This window comes from Garra rufa, chromosome 20 (genome assembly GCF_049309525.1).
Source record: "Garra rufa chromosome 20, GarRuf1.0, whole genome shotgun sequence".
Classification (NCBI taxonomy): domain Eukaryota; kingdom Metazoa; phylum Chordata; class Actinopteri; order Cypriniformes; family Cyprinidae; genus Garra; species Garra rufa.
Window position 1 is genome coordinate 1,832,371 of NC_133380.1, and position 15,568 is coordinate 1,847,938.

General features: G+C 32.1%; 1 protein-coding gene across 2 annotated transcripts; it reads left to right on the top strand.

Moving 5' to 3' along the window:
- Positions 1 to 25: 25 nt before the first annotated feature.
- Positions 26 to 15,231, top strand: cant1b (calcium activated nucleotidase 1b). Of its 2 annotated transcripts, none has more exons than XM_073825994.1 (4): positions 26 to 163; positions 8,296 to 8,934; positions 11,413 to 11,616; positions 14,400 to 15,231. In XM_073825994.1, exons 2-4 carry the CDS (start codon positions 8,310 to 8,312, stop codon positions 14,768 to 14,770), a joined length of 1,200 nt encoding a protein of 399 aa, XP_073682095.1. In that variant the 5' UTR covers positions 26 to 163; positions 8,296 to 8,309; the 3' UTR covers positions 14,771 to 15,231. The 2 variants fall into 2 exon arrangements, with proteins under 2 accessions (XP_073682095.1, XP_073682094.1); XM_073825993.1 differs by lacking the exon at positions 26 to 163 and adding an exon at positions 1,873 to 2,014.
- Positions 15,232 to 15,568: the final 337 nt, after the last annotated feature.

The window sequence follows — 15,568 nt, forward strand, 5'->3', positions numbered from 1 at the left end:
TGGGCGGGGTTTCGCGTTACCGGTGTGTTGGCAGCCGGCGGTTCGTTTCGGTCTGAACGGCTGAGGAAACGGTGCCAGAACCGGGCTGAGGACGGGATGGAGCGGGGATGAAACAACATCTTAAGACACGAATCTAAACTTCCAAATCGGACTAAGAAATACAGTAAGTAACGTTATATTTAAATGATTCAGTTTGAAGAATGTTCAGGAAAGAGGCTACTCTTCGGGCATTTAAAGGGTTAAATCCGGTTATTCTGCAAAAAACTGATGGGAGTTACTTCAGTCCTGGTGTGTTTGTTATTAAACAATAAATTTACACGAAAATCAATATACTATCTGCTAACTCAGCAAATATGCAAAAACGAAACGTTTAAACGCTCATAATATGTGAAGTTTGGTTTATAACTGTGTAAAAGTCGTCTTGTAGTGAAGTTTATGTTGAGAAAACTCTTTGTTGAGGTATTAATAATAAGTTTCCGGCTCTGACAAACATTAAGAAAGCCTAAATGATCCGGAATGGCTGTCTGTGATTGGATTTCGCTGTGTGTTTGGGAGTGAATTATGTAAATAAAGATACGCGTGTCTGCTGGGACTTACGCGCATGCGCAGATCACGACACTTCCGGCTGTAAAAGTTAAAGCAGAGCTGATGATGATGGTGTTGAAGAGGCTTTGGTTGAACTCTCTCACACTGCGGTGTTTTAAAAGCAGTAATGCACACAGATGGTCTGAGTGACTAGTACATTTTCATGCTGACTTGCAGTTAAACTTAATTAAGTTATAATTTAAAAGTTTTATGTGTGTGTGTGTGTGTGTGTGTATATATATTATATTGAGTAATAGGATATAATATTATAGTAATATAGTATATTTGTTTGCAGAATGTATTACCAGAAGTATAATGCGCAGTTAAGTTATAATTAAAAAGTTTATGTTTTTAATTTTTATTATATTTGATGATCTATATTTTTTAATTAATGTAAAAGTAAAACTTACTAATATATATATATATATATATATATATATAAATTGTAATATAATTTACTTATACTTATAAATGGATATTAATTGTAATGCATATTTAATTAATAATAAATTCATTTATAATAAACAACTAACTAATGTATCATTAATAAATTAAATCAGATATTATATTATACTAATACAGTATATTTGTTTGCAGAATGTATTACCAGAAGTATAATGCACCGTTATCATTTAAAAAGTAAATAAAACAAAAATGAAGAATATATATGAATGCTTGATTATAATATATATTTTTATATTGTTAAATATATATATATATATATATATATATATATATATATATATATATATATATATATATATAATTAATAAAAAAATATATAAAAAAAAAAAAATATATATATATATATATATATACATCTTATTTATTGCTGTATATAATAGTTAATATTTATCAATTTATTCACTTTTAATAAACAACTAGAATTTACTAGAATTTTTCTAGTTGAACTGTGTACCGTTCTGTCCACTGCTCTCATCTGATTGGTTCAGACAGAAAAAGAAGATCTGCATGTTCAGTCCTGTTTGCAATCATTTACCAAACAAATCAGCTTTATCCGAGGTAAACCTGACCACAGATTTCCAAATGAAAACACTCATTCATTACCAGACCAGAAGAGTCTTTAATCTGCGGGCCGCTGGTCAGAACAAATAAACTCTGGTTTCTGGTTTCACGTTTCCGTCAGTATTGGTCTTTAGAGAAGAAAACTGGTGGAAAGCAGTGTTTTATGTGGTTTAATGCGGTAACCTCTGGCACAGCGCTCCGGCAGGTCTGAGTCTGAAGGTTAGTGAGTGTTCAGTAGGTTAGGGTTCAGGATTTGCCTCGTCACTGTGGTGCGGCTCAATGATCTCAGAAGATGATGACAGATGAGAGCTGCGAGAGACTGATAATAAAACTGGCCAGAGAGAGACGGACACTCACACCGAATGAATGACACACACAGCACACATGAGGGCCAGAAAGAAAGGTACAGAACCGTTCCTGTCGTTTTATTCCTTATTCACAGTGAATGTCTTGAGCAGGAATAGTTTAGTCAGATTTAGTCTGCTTTAGGAAAACAGATCCAGGCTTTTAATGTGAGTTTGTTCTCATTAGAAACTAAATTATGTAATGTAATCTCTGAAATAAAATTATGTAATGATTTGACTAAGTATTTATTTTATGTTCTTTGAGCCAAACGTTTTTCCTACTCAAGTAGTGCAAATATTGTTGTTTTATAATTTCAGTACTTTTTGTACTGTGTTGTTACTGTTTGTTTTTTAGCAATTTATGATTGGCATAACTGTTAGAGAGAAACATTTAGCTAAAAATGATCAATTCTGCTTTGAAATTGACAAATTTGAATGCTTGTTTTATAAATTCTGAATGATTTTTATCAGTTTTTTGAATAATTTTGACTCCTATTGAGCGTCTGTTTGTGTTGGGTTGAACATAATGAACAATGGTAATTGTTGTGTAATTGCTTATTTTGTTGGACTGGTTAGTTCTCAGGTAATGTCTCATCTGTCATGGTTGTCATGTAAATGGTTACATACTTTACTATTACATTGTTTGAAGGTTAATGTGTGTCTACTGTCTTTTAGACGTTTTTCAGTTAAATTAAAAATGATTCAAGATTCTACTACTATTTAAATTCTCATTTTGTAGGATAATAATTATTTAATAGAATAATGGATGGAGTATATTTTTATTTTTATTTTTTGTGTAGTCCAAAAGTTTGACATTAGCTGTGAAATTACTTCAGTTTGCATGTTTCTAATTTAATTATTTATATATTTATTTAATATATATATATTTTTTTTATCTGTTTGCATGTTTCTAATTTAATTATTTATTTTTAATTTATTTAATATACATTTAAATTTTATTCTGTTTGCATGTTTCTAATTTAATTATTTTTAATTTTTTATTTAATATATATTTAAATTTTATTCTGTTTGCATGTTTCTAATTTAATTATTTTTAATTTATTTAATATATATTTAAATTTTATTCTGTTTGCATGTTTCTAATTTATTTCTTTATTTATTTTTAGTGTAGTCCAAAAGTTTGACAATAGCAGTCATGTTTCTAATTTAATTTTTATTTTATTTTTTATTTTTATTGGTGTAGTACAAAAGTTTGACATTAGCAGTGAAAATATTTCTGTTTGCATGTTTCTAAATTATTCTGACATTTATTTATTAAATTTTTGTGTAGTCCAAAAGTTTGACATTAGCAGTCATGTTTCTAATTTAATGACTTAATTTCTTATTACTTATTTTCTTATTTTTTTATTTTTTGTGTAGTCCAAAAATTTGACATTAGCAGTAAAAATTCTTCTGTTTTCCATGTTTCTAATTTAATAATTAATTATTTATTTAGTATATATTTATATTTTATTGTGTTTGCATGTTTCTAATTTATTTATTTATTTTTCGTGTACTTCAAAAGTTTGACATTAGAAGTCATGTTTCTAATTTAATTACTTATTTATTACTTATTTTCTTATTTTTATGTTTTTGTGTAGTCCAAAAGTTTGACATTAGCAGTAAAAATACTTCAGTTTGCATGTTTCTAATTTATTTATTTATTATTTATTTTTTTAGTTAATATATATTTATATTTTATTCTGTTTGCATGCTTCTAATCTATTTATTTTAACTTTATTAAAAGTTTGACACTAGCAGTCATCTTTCTAATTTAATACCTAATTATTTTTTATTTTCTTATTATTTATTAGTGTAGTTCAAAAGTGTGACATTAGCAGTGTGAAAATTCTTCTGTTTTCCATGTTTCTAATTTAATAATTAATTATTTATTTAGTATATATTTATATTTTATTGTGTTTGCATGTTTCTAATTTATTTATTTATTTATTTATTTATTTTTAGTGTAGCTCAAAAGTTTGACATTAGAAGTCATGTTTCTAATTTAATTACTTATTTTTTTTTTAACTTATTTTTATTTATTAGTGTAGTCTAAAAAATAGACATTAGCATTGTAAATACTTCTGTTTGCATGTTTTAATTTATTTATTGCATTAATTAATTAAATTAATTTGCATTAATTTTTTTATTAATTAAATTAATTTAAGTGTAGTTCAAAAGTTTGACATTAGCAGTGAAAATATTTGTTTGCATGTTTCTAATTTAATTATTTATTTAATTATTTATTTGTTTGTTTATTTAAATTTCGTGTAGTCCAAACGTGTGACATAAGCAGTGAAAATACTTTAGTTTGCATGTTTCTAATGTATTTATTTATTTATTATTATTAATTATTATTATTTATATATATATTTTTTTTACAAATTATGACTGGCATAACTGTTTGCAATATACATTTTGTGTTTTAAAAGCTTGTGAGATTTTGGCTCATATTTTTGGCCCATGTAATCATGCGTTTCTAGTGTATTTAAGATGTGTTAAGAATGATTCAGTGTTTTCTGTTTTCTCTACTTTTTTTTTTACATGAGGACAAAATTATTTAATGAAATTTAATTACATTTAATTTAACGAATACTGAGTAATTATATATTTTACATAGCATGTATATTAAAAAAATAAATGCTGCTAAGTGTGAATGTTAAAGGTCAGCTGTGTGTTTGTTGCTGAGATTCATGTGATGAGGAGCCATGGTGCTGTGGGTCTCAGTGGTGTGTAATTGCTCAGTGAAGCGTGTAGTAATGACTCTGACAGATTGTTAAACAGCCGCGTTTAGCGCTGAACTCTCTCGGGCACGTGTCATCATTACAGGTTGGGATGTTTGCTGTTGTTTCAGCATCTGTTGTTTAGTTTTGTGCACATGCTGTAGGGTTTATCATGGGGGAAAATGCAGAAAGGTTCAGTTGTGGACCTGATTTTCATTATTTCATGAATGTGCATGCTTTCTACAATCGTTTGAGCATTTATCAGCCTGTATGAAATGTATAAATTTGCATACAATCAAGAAAATAAATCTGAAGCTTGGATAAAGCCAGGTTTAAAATCTCGCTTGGTTTTGTGGACATATTAGAGTTAAATGTTTTTTCTGAGATTTTGGATTTCTCTTTTTATCACTTCATAAATACTGTCAACACAGAGGAAAAAAATAGTTCTTAAGCAATAGAATTTAGTCTAAAATGACACATGAACAAACCGCTGAAGTGGAGGAGAAAACCTAATGTGGATTGGAATTGAAATCTAGAGATGCAAATAGATAAAGTGCTATAAAAAAAATTATTTTGTTTTCTTTCGACTAGTTTGAAGGAAGATGTGTTAAGGAAGCATAATATACTAAAATCTCTTAACTGACCAGTGCATGAAAAAAACAATGGTTTTGCCTTATTGCAGTTTATCTGTTGGAGTCTGTAAATTGCAATATCAAACTCACTGTAAAATTTTATTCCTCTTTATATTTGGTTTTTACATTTTGGATGTTGTTGTTGTTTTTTCACACCATAATTCTGAAAATAATACTGTTTTTAAATCAGTGTGAATGATATATAATCAAACCCCTCAGTAAAAACTTTCATAATAAAGAAAGGAATAAAACTGCTAAGTTTGGTGTTGCTGAAGTGGAGAAAAAACTCATTTTTGAGAAAATTACTTTAAAGATATGCATTTTTATTAAAATTTACAGATGCAAATTGATAAAGTGTAATAAAATAAATATTTAAATGTGTATTTGAAAGAATCAGAAATACTGTCAACAGCCAAAAAAACACCATATTTTTAGGAAAACATCTTGAATAAAATCATGATGAATGATGTATAAACAAACCCTTCAGTAAAAACTTTCAGAATATAGAAAGGAATAAAACTGCTAAGTTTGGTGTATGTAAGTGCTGCTGAAGTGGAGGAAAAACTTTTTAAACATGTATAGGAAATCGAAAAAAGTGCAATAATAAAAATACTTAAATGTGTGTTTTGAATGTTTCATTTACACTAGTCTGAAAGAAGACATGTTATGTATGCCAAAAAAGACCAAAATCTCAAAACTTACACAAAAATGTGCTTATAAAAAAACAATGTTTTTTTTTCTTAGATTTCAGTAGTACATATCTTTAAAGTCGCTTTCTCAAAATGAGTTTTATCTCCACTTCAGCAGCACTTACAAACACCAAACTTAGCAGTTTTATTCCTCTCTATATTCTGAAGGTTTTTACTGTGGGGTTTGTTTATATATCTTTCACACTGATTTATACAACATTTTATTCCTAAAACACATGGTGAAAATGTATTTATTCAATGTCTGTTGACAGTATGTTCTGATTTATGCAGTGATTAAAAAAAAAGAAAGCACAAAATACTCTCAGGAAAAACCTTCAGAATATAGATAGGAATAAAATAAGTTTGGTGTATGTAAGTGCTGCTGAAGTAGATGAGAAAACTTTTAAAGATATGTATAGAAATTAAAATCTTCAGACGCAAATAGATAAAGTGCGGTGAAATAAACACATTAATGTGTTTTGGATGTTTTCTTTCCTCTAGCCTGAAAGAAGACATGTTATAAAAGCAAAAAATACCAAAATCTCAAAAGTGTGCATTAAAAAACAATGTTTTTTTTCCTCTTAGATTTCAATTATAGTACATATCTTAATAAATGAGTTTTTCCTCCGCTTCAGCAGCACTTACATACACCAAACTTAGCAGTTTTATTCCTCTCTATATTATGAAGGTTTTTACCGTGGGTTTTGTTCATATATCATTCACACTGATTTATACAACATTTTATTCTTGAAAACATGGTGAAAATGTATTTCTCCACTGTCCGCTGACAGTTTTTTTATTTTTTTTTATTTATGGAGTGATAAAAAAAAGAAAGCCAAAATCCTCTCAGTAACAACTTTCAGAATATAGATAGGAATAAAACTGCTAAGTTTGGTGTTTGTGAATGCTGCTGAAGTGGAGGAGAAAACTCATAAAGATATGTATAGACGCAAATAGACAAAGTGCAGTAAAATAAACACATTAATGTGTTTTGGATGTTTTCTCTCCTCTAGCCTAAAAGAAGACCTGTTTTAAAAGCAAAAAATACCAAAATCTCAAAACTTACTCAAAAGTGTGCATTAAAAAACAATGTTTTTTTTTCTTAGATTTCAATTATAGTACATATCTTAATAAATGAGTTTTTCCTCCGCTTCAGCAGCACTTACATACACCAAACTTAGCAGTTTTATTCCTCTCTATATTATGAAGGTTTTTACCGTGGGGTTTGTTTATATATCATTCACACTGATTTATACAACATTTTATTCCTAAAACACATGGTGAAAATGTATTTCTCCACTGTCCGCTGACAGTTTTTTTTTTTTTTTTTTTAATTTATGGCGTGATAAAAAAAAGAAAGCCAAAATCCTCTCAGTAACAACTTTCAGAATATAGATAGGAATAAAACTGCTAAGTTTGGTGTTTGTGAATGCTGCTGAAGTGGAGGAGAAAACTCATAAAGATATGTATAGACGCTAATAGACAAAGTGCAGTAAAATAAACACATTAATGTGTTTTGGATGTTTTCTTTCCTCTAGCCTGAAAGAAGACACGTCATAGAAGCAAAAAATACCAAAATACCAAAATCTCAAAACTTACTCAAAAGTGTGCATGAAAAAACTGTTTTTTTTTTCTTAGATTTCAATTATAGTACATATCTTAATAAATGAGTTTTATCTCCACTTCAGCAGCACTTACAAACACCAAACTTAGCAGTTTTATTCCTCTCTATATTATGAAGGTTTTTACCGTGGGGTTTGTTCATATATCATTCACACTGATTTATACAACATTTTATTCTTGAAAACATGGTGAAAATGTATTTCTCCACTATCTGTTGACAGTATTTTCTGATTTATGCAGTGATAAAAAGAGAAAGCCAAAATCCCTTCTGTAAAAACCTTTAACTGTAATATGCCAACAAAATCAAGCCAGAATTTTAAATATGGCTTTATCCAGTGTTCAGATTAATCTTGTGGAAATTAGTGCATATTTAAACAGAGCAATTCAGAAAACAATCAAAAACAATTGTCTTAATTTACTGTAATTAATCAAATGGGTAAGTATGGTTATGCAATAACAGTAACATGAATAATCAGTAGCTCATATTCAAATAATATTTAATTAAGGTATTAGTAAAGGATTATTCATGCATTGTTTTGTTATTGAAGATTGTCATTCTATCTGTTTTGCTTTCAATCTGTACCTGCATTTGCATCATGGAAAGTAGTTTAACAACAAACTCAACTTTTATTCATTCATCATTTTAATTTTATTCTCTTCTCCATTTCAACAGAAAGCCGTGACTCCATGCACTCCATGTGGGTTTCCGTTCAAGGTGTCTCCATGTTCTCCTCCATCACCAGCTCCATCTCCGACCCGCGTTTCCGCTTCCGATGGCGAGCCATCACGGTGGCGACCCTCCTGGCCTTGGCCTTCCTCGTGTACCTGCACCAAACATCATCAAACTCCACCGACGGCAAAGATAGCAGCCAGCGCTCGTGGCGTTCAAGCCGGGACGTATCAGGCTTGATGGCGGCAGCCGAATCGGTGAACTCGCGTTACAACGACACGTACCCGCTCAGTCCTCCGGAACACACGGCCAGCGGGATCCGCTACCGGATCGGAGTCATAGCGGATCTGGACACGAACTCACGCGGCCAGAAGGACGACACATGGTTCAGCTACCTAAAACGAGGACACCTGCTGGTGTCTGACAGCGGGGACAGCGTATCTGTGGAGTGGGATCCAGAGACGGTGGTTCTAGAGAGTCATCTTTCGGAGAAGGGCCGTGGCATGGAGCTGTCTGAGCTGGTGGTGTTTAACGGACACCTGTACAGCGTGGATGACCGCACAGGTGTGGTGTACCGGATAGAGGGCAACAGAGCCGTGCCGTGGGTCATCCTGACCGATGGAGATGGAAGTGTGTCTAAAGGTAAATACGGCTTGGGTGTTTCGCTTCTTTATATTTTTGGTGGAAACCATGATGCACTTCTGTTTTTCTATTTTAAGTTTGGGGTGTAAGATTTAAAAGATGAATTTAAAAGAAATCAATACTTACATTTCCATTTAAAAGTTTCTTATGCTTATGTAATATTACAGTAAAAATATTTACTATATACACTACTGGTCAAAAGTTTGGGGTCGGTAAGAGTTGCAATATTTTTATTTATTTTTTTATTGAAGGAATAACAGTAGCATACACGTAAAAAGAACCAATGAACATTGTTTTCCTTCTTTGTCTTTTTGCTGACTTTTTGCCCCCAACTCCAAACATCCCAGGGCAGCTTTAAATAAAAGACAGACCCCCCCCCCAAAAAAAAATAAAAAATAAAAAATAAATAAAATAAATTTCACAACAATTACACAATTACTAGGTGTGAACCCATGCATGTCCTTACATAAATGATGATGATAGTAGTGGAAATGTTATTACAATTATATTAATCACAATATGGATACTAACACAAAAAACTTAACAAAATGAAAATAATTTGAGTTGTAATATTTTTAAAGAAAGTCTCTTCTGCTCATCAGTGCTGCATTTATTTAATCAAAAATATAGAAAAAAAACTGTAATATTGCAAAATGTTATTACAATATAAAATAATGGTTTCTATTGTAATATACTTCAAAATGTAATTTATTCCTGTGATGCAAAGCTGAATTTTCATCAGCCATTACTTTAGTCTTCAGTGTCACATGATCCTTCAGAAATCATACTAATATACTGATTTATTATTGGAATGATCTATATTGGATTATATATTGCAACAGTTGCCCTGCAAGGTATTTATTTAGAAACTGTGATATTTTTTCAGGATTCTTCGATGAATAAAAAGCTCAAAAGAACAGCATTTATTCAAAATATAAATATTTTCTAACAATGTAAATATTTGCTATCACTTTTTATCAATTTAACACACCCTTGGTGAATAAAAGTATTAATTTCTTTCAAAAAAAAAAAGAAGAAGAAGAAAAATTTACTGACCCCAAACTTATATACATGAATATATACAATGTTAAAAAAGGTTTTCTAATTTAATATGCATTAAAATCTAATTTATTCCTGTGATCAAAGCTACATTTTCAGCATCATTACCTAAGGAGAGACACTGCAGGCAAAAACAGTTTTTTCATGCACCTCATGAAAAATCAAGTTTGAGATTTTGGGCTTTTTGGTGTTTCATAAAGTGTTTTTTCAGACTAGTGGAAAGAAAACACCCAAAAGACACTGTTAAGTGTTTCTTTTATAGCACTTTATCTATTTGTGTCAATAGATTTCAATTACAATACGTATTTTTAAAGGCCGTTTCTCAAAATGAGTTTTTTTCTCCTACACTGAGCCATTAATCTCCACTTCAGCAGCACTTACACACACCAAACTTCACATTTGTACTTTTGTCTTTATCCTGAATGTTTATACAGAAGGATTTGTTCATATAGAATTTGCTTGATTTTATACAACATTTTACTCCCCAAAAATAAAATGAAAAATGTATTGTTTTCTGTCTGTTTTAAGTATTTTCTGAATTATGGAGTTACAAAATGAGACCCAAAATTTCATCTGAAATCTGAAAAAAGAAGAATTTTGAAATGCACTGTTAAATTTTTTTTTTTTTTTTTGTGGAACTTGTGATACTTTTTTTTTTTTCAGGATTCTTTGATGAATACGTTAAAAAGAACAGCATATTTTTTTTTTAAATAGAAAGGTTTTCTAACAATATACACTACCGGTCAAAAGTTTGGGGTCAGTAATTTTATTTTATTTTTTTAAAGAAATTAATACTTTTATTCACCAAGGGTGTGTTAAATTGATGAAAAGTGATAGCAAAGACTTATATTGTTATAAAAGATTTATATTTTGAATAAATGCTGTTCTTTTGAACGTTTATTCATCAAATAATAAAAAAAAAAAAAAATCAAAATTTTCAAATAAATATTTTGCAGTATATTTGCCAATATAGATAATTCTAATAATAAATCAGTATATTAAAATGATTTCTGAAGGATCATGTGACGCTTAAGACTGATGTTATGCCTGATGAAAATTCAAGTTTGCATCAAAGAAATAAAGTATATTACAATAGAAACCATTATTTTAGTATGTAATAACATTTTGCAATATTACTGTTTTTTTCTATATTTTTGATCAAATAAATGCAGCGCTGATGAGCAGAAGAGACTTTCTTTAAAAACATTACAAGTCTTACTGATCCCAAACGTTTGAAGGGCAGTGTATATTGATCAAGGATGCATTAAATTGATCAAAAGTGACAGTAAGGACATTTCTAATGTTCTATTTTATCTGTGAATCCTGAAAGTTAAAAATCCATCACGTTTTTCACAAAAATATTGGGCAACACAACTGTTTTCAACACTGATAATATTGACCTCTGACCTTTGGCTGCAGGTTTTAAAGCGGAGTGGTTGGCGGTGAAGGACGAGCGTCTGTACGTCGGTGGTCTCGGTAAGGAGTGGACGACCATCACTGGCGAGTTTGTCAATAACAACCCCGAGTGGGTGAAGGTGATTGGTTTTCACGGTGATGTGGAGCACGAAAACTGGGTGCCGCGGTATCATGCGCTCAAGAAAGCAGCCGATATCAAACCGCCAGGTGAGACACACACATGCACACACCTGATCCACTTTGATGGGATGCTCAAAAAAAAAAACTTCAGACTTGTACTTTCCTATATGTGACCCTGGACCACAAAACCAGTCATAAGGTTAAATTTTACAAAACTGAGATGTATATATAATATGAAAGCTAAGTAAATAAGCTTTCTATTGATGTATGGTTTGTTAGGATAGGACAATATTTGACTGAGATACATCTATTTGAAAATCTGGAATCTGAGGATGCAAAAAAATCAAAATACTGAGAAAATCACCTTTAAAGTTGTCCAAATTAGGTTCTTAACAATGCATATTACTAATCAAAAATTACATTTTGATACATTTACAGTAGGAATTTTACAAAAAATCTTCATGGAACATGAACTTTACTTAATTTCCTAATGATTTTTGGCATAAAAGAAAAATCTATAATTTTGACCCATGCAATGTATTTTTGGCTATTGCTACAAATATACCCCAGCGACTTAAGACTGGTTTTGTGGTCCAGGGTCACATATTATATAACATATAATATATGTCATCATATACTGTATAGTATATACTGTGTAATATATTATTTACTATCTATTATATATTATAATATATTTTATCTATTATAAAAGATTATAAAATATCCAAGTTAAACTGTTTTGAAGCAGTCCACAATAAGGATCATGATTGGGTATAAAAAGAAGCATCTCAGTCTTTGCAAGCAAAGCTGGATCAGGGCTCATCACCTCTGATTGATTCAAACTCGTGACTTTGATCATTCAGTTCAAGTGATTCACCAGATCAAAAGAGCCATTCACTTTACAATTTGTTGCAAAATGATTCAAAATGATTCACTGTTTCGAAGCACTCCAATCAGATCACGTATCGCGAATCATTTGATTCAGATCGGGATCTCGGTGCACGAATCGAGAATCATTTGATTCAGAGAATCATTTGATTCAGATCGGGTCCGAACGGGGATCGCAAATCATTCAATTCAAATTCGAGCGAGCAATCGGAACTTTTGGACTTCGTGGCGATTTCGCAAATCATTTGATTCAAATCGGGGCTTCGGTGCAGATTTCGCGAATCATTTAAATTGAATCGGTTCCAAGCGCGGATTGCGAATCATTTGATTCAAATGCGAGTTCGTGAATCATTTTATTCGGATCTGGACTTCTCTGCAAGTTCACAAATCATTTGATTCAAATCGGGTCTGAGCGCGGATCGCAAATTATTTGAGTCAGATCTGGACTTTGCTGCGAGTTCGCGAATCATTTGATTCAAATCAGGGCTTCGGTGTAGGTTCGGGAATCATTTGATTTGAATCGGGTCCAAGCGGATCGCGAATCACTTGATTCAGATGTGAGTTCATTTGATTTGAATCGGAACTTTCAAGTGCTGATCGCAAATCATTTGATTCAAATCGGGGCTTCGGTGCAGATTTTGTGAATCATTTAAATTGAATCGGGTCCAAGCGCGGATCGCGAATCATTTGATTCAGATGCGAGTTCGTGAATCATTTTATTAGGATCTGGACTTCTCTGCAAGTTCACAAATCATTTGATTCAAATCGGGTCTGAGCGCGGATCGCAAATTATTTGAGTCAGATCTGGACTTTGCTGCGAGTTCGCGAATCATTTGATTCAAATCAGGGCTTCGGTGCAGGTTCGGGAATCATTTGATTTGAATCGGGTCCAAGCGGATCACGAATCATTTGATTCAGATGTGAGTTCATTTGATTTGAATCGGAACTTTCAAGTGCTAATCGCAAATCATTTGATTTAGATCTAAAAATTGCTGCGAGTTCGCTAATCATTTGATTCAAATCGTGTCCGAGCGAGGATCGCAAATAATTTAACCATGGTTTTACTGTAGTAAACGTGTAATAAACATGTTTTTTTTGTATAACCACTATTTTATTAATAGTATAGTTAAAATATGGGTAATGTAGCAACACATCTTATCATATACATCATCATATATAATATATACTACCTTAGATTTTATGTAAACATTAGAGTTGAGTTCAAAAGTTTACATCCCCTTAGATCTTAACACTGTGTTGTTACCTGAATGATCCACAGCTGTGTTTTTTTGTTTGGTGATAGTTGTTCATGAGTCTTGTTTGTCCTGAACACTTAAACTGCTTGCTGTTCTTCAGAAAAATCCATTCTTTGGTTTTCCAGCATTTTTGTGTATTTGAACCCTTTCCAACAATGACTGTATGATTTAGAGATCCATCTTTTCACACTGAGGACAACTGAGGGACTCATATGCAACTATTACAGAAGGTTCAAACACTCACTGATGCTCCAGAAGGAAAAGAGTCAAAGATCAAAGTAAATTTGAACTTATTTTGTCTTTTGGGAAACATACAAGTAGCTTCTGAAGGGCAGTACTAAATGGAAAAAATATGATATTCAGGCAAAATAAGAAAAATGTACACATCTTCAGTCTGTTCAAAAGTTTTCACCCCCGGCTCTTAATGCATGGTTTTTCCTTCTGGAGCATCAGTGAGCGTTTGAACCTTCTGTAATAGTTGCATATGAGTCCCTCAGTTGTCCTCAGTGTGAAACGACCAAGAAGAGACTCATGAACAACTATCACTAAACAAAAAAACAACTGTGGATCATTCAGGTAACAACAGTTATAGAACAGGGTCATGTTTTATAAATTCAGCTATTATTTTCTCAATTTGCAGATTCTGAAAGGGGGATGCAACTGTATATTTATTCTTATTTATATTATATTCTATCTTATATTGTATGTGTCTGTCTTTGGTCTCAGGTTATCTCATCCACGAGTCAGGCGTGTGGAGCGAGCGTCTCCAGCGCTGGTTCTTCCTCCCTCGCCGCGCCAGCTCCGAACGCTACGAGGAAACGGCGGACGAGCGTCGCGGCACAAACCTCATCCTGAGCTGCTCGCCGGACTTCAGTCAGATCTCAGCGTCGCGCGTCGGGCCGCTCAAACCCACGCTCGGATTCTCCTCCTTCAAATTCATCCCGGACACAGACGACCAAATCGTACTGGCGCTCAAATCAGAGGAGGACGCGGGGCAGATCGCAACCTACATCACGGCCTTCACTCTGGACGGACGCATCCTGCTGCCCGACACCAAGATCGGAGACGTCAAATACGAAGGGATTGAGTTCATATAGACAGACGGCTCAGTGATGCAAAACACAACAAAACTGCAGAAGTCATGCAGGCATCCGTTACCCATAATGCAATGAAACTGCGGCCACTATATATATTTTTTAGATACATGTTTGTGTGTCTATGCAGACGGATGTCCTCAATGTAGGACGAGACACAGAGAAACGTCACTACAGACGCTCAGGGGACTGAAGCAACGGGAAACAGATGCAATAATAGAGGAAACCTCTAACAAACAGCAGGGTTTCTGCAGGTCTTAAAACGCCATATTTGACGTTTTCACAAACTATGGCCGTAAAATGTCCAAAAGTCTTAAATTCATAGTCGTGACGTTAAATGTTGCATAGTATCCTCAGTATTTTTTTTTTTGTTTTTACAGCACAAATATCTAAAAGTAATGAAGATTGGTTGCAAGTTGCATTTTTAAACTTTTAAACAGCTAATATAGGACATTTACATGCTGACATATGTGACCCTGGACCACAAAACCAGTCATAAGGTAAAATTTTACAAAACTGAGATATATACATCATATGAAAACTCAATAAATAAGCTTTCTATTGATGTATGGTTTGTTAGGATAGGACAATATTTGGCCGAGATACATCTATTGGAAAATCTGGAATCTGAGGGTGCAAAAAAAAAATCCAAATATTGAGAAAATCACCTTTAAAGTTGTCCAAATTAGGTTCTTAACAATGCATATTACTAATCAAAAATTACATTTTGATATGTTTACAGTAGGAATTTTACAAAAAAATCTTCATGGAACATGATCTTTACTTAATTTCCTAATGATT